At 34.8% G+C, this 7,608-nt stretch overlaps 1 protein-coding gene across 1 annotated transcript in view; it reads left to right on the forward strand.

Moving 5' to 3' along the window:
- The first annotated feature begins 409 nt into the window (after positions 1-409).
- The window catches only part of LOC109580171 (putative polyketide hydroxylase), a 14,293-nt gene continuing 7,094 nt past the window's right edge, over positions 410-7,608 (forward strand). Inside the window, exons 1-3 of the mRNA XM_019993065.1 lie at positions 410-464; positions 680-757; positions 825-999. Of these exons, the coding sequence (XP_019848624.1) occupies positions 410-464; positions 680-757; positions 825-999 (308 nt within the window). The remainder of the gene's footprint in view (positions 465-679; positions 758-824; positions 1,000-7,608) is intronic.

Genomic DNA, 7,608 nt, shown 5'->3' on the forward strand with positions numbered 1-7,608 from the left:
CACTGAATACCATGTGCTTTATTGTGGTCTAGGGACAATCAAAGGGAGCTACCATATAGAGCTGGAGGATGGAGCTAAACCTTATTCAGTGAGTACACCCAAAAGAGTGCCTATACCATTCCATTACTACTGAAGGTTCAACAGGAACTGGAGTGGATGTTAAACTAACGAGTTACTTCTAAAGTTGATGAACCAACTAACTGGTGCTTTAGGATGATAGTAGTAATGAAACCAGGAGGTTCAGTAAAAATGTGTAGATTTGACTTGACTCAATGACTATGTGAAATGTGAGACATTACCAACTATAAACAAGAAGGTCTTACCTAATGTGGGAGATGCCGATGTATTTTTTAAGCTGGATGGCAATTTTTGTTTTTGCCAAATTGAGTTATTGCCTGAGTCCTCGAAAATGACTACCTTCATTACTCCCTTTGAGAGGTACATGTTTAATCAATTACCCGTTGGTATAAGTTCAGCCCTGGAGGTTTCTCAGAAGAGGATCTGAGATATGAAGAGGGAGTGATAGTGTCATGAGACTAATCGATGACATACTAGTCTGTGGAAAGATGGATTAAGAGCATCATGAATGCCTCACAATAGTCTTGGAAAGACTTAAGAAAGGTGTCACTCTAAATATTGATAAATCTATATTTCAAAAAAATGTAATCTATTTTTTTAGGTCAAAAGGTCGATAAAGATGTAGTCTCTCATGATATAAAAGATCAAAGCGATTTGCAATATCCCAAGACCAACAAACGTAACAGAAATTTGAAGATTTTTGGGAATAAAAATTCAACTTAGTAAGTTCTCGCCTAATCTGGCAGAAAAGACAAAGCCACTCCGTGAGCTACTCTCCAAGAAGTCACAGTGGTACTGGGGACCAGAACAAGAACATGTGTTCTCAGAGTTAAAGAATGGTTTGAGGTCTACTGGTACACCAGCACTGTTTGATCCAGAGAGGGAGACAAGAGTATCTGCTGAAGCAGAATCACATAGATTGTGCGCAGTACTCTGACAGAAACAGGTAATTGCAAACAAGTAGCACTAGCTCTAACATGGGCTTGTGAAAGACTCAGTCAATATCTCCTATGATCTAAATTCACTCTTGAAACTGATCACAAACCTCTCCTATCTACAAAGAACCTGGAAGATCTACCTATTGGAGTGCAAAGTTTTCGACTCAGAATGATGAAATACCATTGAGACGATGCATGTTCCAGGACAAGAGCTAAATACAGCTCATTTTCTCTGTCGTTCACAACTACAAGTCGTTATAAGACACAGAGCAAGGAAACAAAACCACTCACTGCAGGAGATCAAGTCTGGATTCCAGATGAACAGAGCAGGGAACTGTTGAAAGGGAAGAGTCTACTCTATCTGATACTGTGGAAGCTGAATCATCAGACAAAATCAAAGAGATTTGAATTTTCTCCCTTATTCAGTACCAGCTCAAAAAGAAGTCGATCTACCTGACGTTGATACTCAACAAGAGGATCATTAGACGAATACCTCCAAGACTCAAGATGAACTAAGATTTGGCATCACACTCTTTTCCCAGATAGATATGGAGTCTGGCTGACTGAGGAGAAATGTGACGTAATATTTTGTATAGTTATTGTTATTAATTGTTATTGTTTTGATAGTCGTGTGACGTGAATATCCTGTGTGGTTTCTTATTATTTCCTATATGCATGTTTGTAAGTATGTGTGTGTTCGACTCTTGTTCACTTGTTCACTCTACTCTCCCCATGTTTTCTTTCCCTCTTCCTGCTCATTTTTTACAATTATTGTATTGCGTTGAGTTTGTTAATAGTCCTAATAAACGTTACACTAATGAAGTGCACTCCTTTTTGTAATTTAATACGATTGATTATGTTTCATCTTTGTTGAAGAAAATGGCAAATGCCCTTTTTACATTTAATGACAGTGGTTCTAAAATGGTACAGCTGGTATTGGTAAATCATATGTCATCAACACTCTGAGGTTATTGCTGGGTACCAGTCTTAAAGTAGCGGCGCTAACTGGAGTGGCAGCATGTATTATACATACAAGGATGCAACAAAGTTTTCTACACTTACATGACTTTAAAGACCTGGAAGGAATCAATCTGCATAACATCCACGAAGAGATGTCAAGTGCCAAGTACCTCATCATTCATGAGATATCAATGGTTTCTGTAATAACATTTGGGATGATTGACAGGAGGTTGGGATAAGCCTTTCCTTAGAAGTCACAGGTACTGTTTGATGGGTGCTCCATTTTTTTACTGTTTGGAGACTTTGGCTAACTACCTCTAGTGTTTTGATATCCTCTATACACCACACAGTCAATTTCCAGGGGCAGAGTTTTCAGTCAATTCACTACAGCATTTCTTCTGAACCACATGATGAGACAGTCTTGACAGGATCTTGAACAAGTGAGACTCCGTCACAATTTTTTTTGGCTCTGATATGCGGAAGCAATAGAAGAAGACTGAGAACATGCCACAGAACAGATTCCTAACAAAATATCAGATCATTCATTATTTGTTAATGCTCTCCGACTAATTTGACATGTTAATAAAGTTACTAAATACATTGTTGAAAAGTTAATGGAATGTGGTCAGCCAATTGCTGAAATCAAGGCATAAAACACTGCAGGCAATGCAAGCAGTGCATCACGTAATGATGATGGTGGTTTTGATTCACTTGTAAAGCTCTCAAAATCAGCACGAGCTAGGCTTACAAACAAGTTATGGGTCGACATGGAATTGGTCATTCGAGCAATGGAACAGTTGAAGCTATACAGTACGAGCTAACTAAACCAGGAACCTCCATCTCTACCAGTGACTTAATGGTACGATTTGATCATTACACTGGACAAAGTGCATGATGGAACTGTATCAATCACTCAAACAAAAACTGGTCTTCAGGTGCCCAATGTTCCGACCTTTAACTACCACTTAAGCTTGCGTGGGGAGTGACTATCCACAAATCTGAGTAAGTCACTCCAGATAGTAGAGATGTTGTTGCTTTCATCCAATCCATGTCATTTTTGTTCATCCTCATGAACGGGTTCAAATGGTATGCTATATGTAGATACATACACTGACAGTCCTCTTTTCAAAAGGTGGTCCTTCTTGAACAAAAAGTAGTCAATGATCTTCCTCCTATTTTTCTTGAAGACGACAACTGTTAGCAGTGCTCGTTAGTAGTCGCAGGAGAAAAATGGTGGTGCAAATAAGATATCACTCAATTTCCTAACTCTTGAGCAGGCACAAATGGCAATCCAAAAAGTACTTCTTCTCTACAGCAATGACAGCTTTATCTAGCACCATCATCACCTGAAGAGATAATACAATCACAGCTAGGGCAATTACCTCACATTATAGGAACTTAAATGAAATGATAAGTTATGCCACTAACCTATTGGTCACCTAATGTCAACCACATGCAGCATTTATATGCATCTTTATTACATTGTGTACATGTGGTCTTCTCCTCTATTGCTATACCTTTTTACTTGGCCTGCTCCTTTTTTTCTAAACTACAATATAGCATTCACTTAATTACAGTATAATATGTTTGTGTATCTCTCCTAAACTTTTCCCTCTTTTAACTTGTCTCTTCTCTCAATTCTTTTTTTGTACAAACCACACTTCTTTTACAATAAGATAATGATATAATTATTTACACCTCATTGTCCTACTGTACAAAGTAAGTACAGTAGGAAAATACGTTGTAATTACAGCTCATTACAACTGTATTTTATTATTTAATACTCAGATTAAGTTAATATATTCAGGAAAAGAAGAATATGCTGGTTAGTGAATAATTCTGTTTAATGTTATTTAATTATTAACTAGATGTCATTCATAAAATGGTTCTGAATTAGCATCAAAACCAAATTTGTTTATTGAAGATGCTTTTACAATTGCGAAAAGTTGTATGGATAATAACTGTGAACACAAGTGATGGCTCAAATTGGCAAGAAAACAGTAAAAGATAACTATTTGTACAAACCTTAATTTAGTATACTTAAAATAAAGGTACCAATTTCATGCAGTTTAACTTTAGTCCCTTAAGGGTTATAAATTTCCAAGTCATCATAGAACAGCATCACCGGCAAAAATCTCTTGTCCTGAGAAAACAAAGGGTGATTCTTGAAGTCGGATTCATCAAAATAATCTCCTAAAAGTTTATCAGTCCTGCAATGACTGTGCATAAGCTATTACATAAGCGGTAGCCTATATGTAGGGTTGAGGTTGATTTGTCAAGATGGGGACCAAGTTTATAATTTTCAAATGATTATAACTCTTCTATCTTACCTTGTACAGCTTTATAAATGGCTTAGATGAGCTCTCCTGCACTGAGCGATTCTCCTGTTACCTTTAAAGTGGACTGAAGTGTAGCAGAAGTATGTCTATATAATAGGCCCAAATTCAAATTTCTGCAAAAATTCTTGAGACTTGTTCATCTTCCATCTTCTTCTATGCACCGGATAATCCTTTAAACTAGTAAACAGCTAACGTTGACTTTCACATCATTCCTTGGAGCATGAGTCAAGGACTACAAAGGTGCTTGTCATATCATAATTCATATTGCATTTTATAGTAGTTATTTGGGCGTGATATGACTGCTCCTTAAAATTTGTCGCCATTTTGAAACTTAATGCGCATGCAGATTTTCCATAGCGACTGACTGCACAGGGTCAATATTTGCTTAATTCTTCTCTTTCTGTGCATACTTGTGTGTTCAGCAGTGCACAGACTAAGTGATTAACACTTCCTTCAAGAGCTAACAGGTAAATTATTTTGAAACAACTCTAACAAATTAGGCTTCTTTTATCATAGAGCAAACTATAATTTTACAGAGCTGCAAAATAATTTTATAGCTGCTAAGTTTTCATAATTTTGGACACTTGTACCTAAACCAGATCACTAGAGTTCAGTATATGTCATTATACTTCTGATATTGGATACATTGAGATAAGTCTATACAGTTTTGTTAATCATAATAAGCAGTAGGTTAGTTGTACCTCCTGCATATATGTACTTGGTAATATGGTACTCATTTATTGTCTTAATGTTAAGTGTAGTTGTTGTGCTGTTATTTGTAAAAAAGGGAGGAGGAATAGGAAAAGTGAATTAACTGGGACTAAATCCAAAAAATGTTCTCAAAGATATATCATAATAAAAGGGAAATGGAAACTTTTATATCTAATAACAGGTCCTATGCTAGAGCCTACTATAAAAGGCATTGTAACAGGGTCAAAAGCAAAGCTGGAGTTGCATATAAGATAAGTAAGAAATATAAGCTTCAATATTCAAAAAAATTTCATGCATTGAACCCATGTTTTATTCTGCAAAAACGTAAGAATTGGTTTTGTAAAAACAAGGACAGCAAAATTTTAAAATTAACTTGCTATTTTAAAACAAATTATAGGAGTAATCCAGACCACAAAAAAGAAGCCTCAGATCAGTATCATAAGAATCCACAACAACTGAAAGAAGCCTCTAGAGATCAGAATCATAAGAATCCACAACCAATGAAGCAAGCCTCTAGAGATCACTATCATAAGAACCAACAAACAAAGAAAGAAGCATCTAGGAATCATTATCAGAACAATCCGAACCCCCAAAGAAGTAAATGAAAAAAAAGGCTATCATAAATATCCGGGCCTTCAAAAACAAAAAAACTTAAAACAGTATTACAAGAATACAGACGCAATATTATGTGCTTTAAAAAATTAATTTCTGAGATTTAAATTATCTGATAACAAAATGAATAAATTAAAGATGCAGTAAATAAAGAAAATTTAAGCGTCTAAACGAAAATATTTGATGATAATTAGGGTCAAATATTGTATAGATTACGTTCAAATTACTTATTACCTGCTCCAAATAGTGAAGCAAAGCAATATTATTTTACTAAAATTATTGAAGCATTTTATTACAGCCCCGAAATTGTTGATGATTGATTGCCATCAAGTTTGAAAGTTGTTGATTTTAAGAACATATCATATGACAGTAAATGTAATGCTGGATTTAGTATATTGTTAGAGTCAGTTTTGAAAAACAAATCCCTCAAAGTAGGGGTATTGATATGTGAATGAAATAACATTAGAAAATTGAAGTTGAATAGGTTTAGTGATTTTGGTGAGCAATGTCACACAAAGAACAGTGAGCCATATTTATATCAGTCAGTATATTTGTATAACTCCAATTGCAATTCCTGTTGATACAAATGGCATCTGTTATGTAGCAGGAATTATTGATGCATCATGTATTGATAGAGTTGAAGAATGTAATGATGATAGTGATAATAATAGAATGTATACTAATAAGAGAAGGCATACCTGAAATGGCATTGTACAGACTGGTGCAAATCTTTATTAGAGAGTGACATTAGTTCAATTATAGAAGTTAGACGATATTTTCATGAGCACATTAAAGAATTCAGGAAGCATTTAGATGCATGTGATGATTGTTCTAATAAGCATTATGTGGCAAGATTCCTGCCTGTTGAAGAAATTGATTAAGTGTATGAACATGATTAATGTGACAATGCAAGTGTAACGGTAATTGTTAAAAAAAATAAAACTAATGTTGAAAAATATTTTAAATATTCAGAAATTGCTTGTGAAAGAATAGGCTATCCTATTGTGTGTAGTGGTAATAATACTGAATGTAAATGCATGCTGTGTATTTTGTGCAATGCATCTGTTCATTATCCTTCTGTTGAGATGCCTTTTGAAACACTTATGTTGCTAGAAATGCCCATTTAACAATAGATATTGATTCTTCCCTTGCTGATGGCGATGTAGCACAATTGATCAATTTTAAATAAATGAAGCCTATGAGACTGAATTTGATAATGTATATTATGCTATAAATGATGGCAAAGAAGAAGACCCAATTAGAAAACGAAACTTAGATACTGTACTTTATTTTCAGTATTCAGATGCTATTGATAAATTTAAGAAAGTGTTGTCTGATCAGGCTGTCAAAGCTTGTAGCTATGAGAGGCTTTTATGAAAAAAATCTGTCACTGAAGCAAAAAGTTTAGATAGCTATGTTTGGAATGTCCTATTAGATTACATTAGAGAGAATGATCCTACGGCATTAAATAAAGTTATGTATATATTATTTAGAAAAATGAAGTTCCAGCACGTAGTGTACTCAATTGGTTGAAGTGAGAGCCACTACCTGAAGAATTAGAAAATTTTGATCATTTGAGTTGCCAGTTAACACAAAGAGCCAAATATTTTCAGACAATTGTTAGGCTAGGCACACACACCTTTAAAGTGTAACTGACATAATTTTTGGGGTATTTTTTTGTTGACCTTACATGATCATATGATCTTAAAAATGTTGTATGGAAAGTTTTATTATCTGAAAAAAATTCACTGAGATATGAACCTTCAACAATGCTCAATTTGCTTCCTGCCATTTTACATTCAGTCAGGGGGTGTGGCTAAATGTGATGTCAAACAAGGCTTATGGTTTACTATTACCATTGACTGCAATGTAACTTTAGTAGATAATATCTTTGTTAGATTTCATTTTATACCTTGCATGTTTAATCTTGTGGTAAAAGTGATAGCTTGTGCTTATAATTCATAATAGTC

Source organism: Amphimedon queenslandica, unplaced genomic scaffold, assembly GCF_000090795.2.
Source record: "Amphimedon queenslandica unplaced genomic scaffold, v1.1 AMPQUscaffold_13502, whole genome shotgun sequence".
Taxonomy (NCBI): Eukaryota; Metazoa; Porifera; class Demospongiae; order Haplosclerida; family Niphatidae; genus Amphimedon; species Amphimedon queenslandica.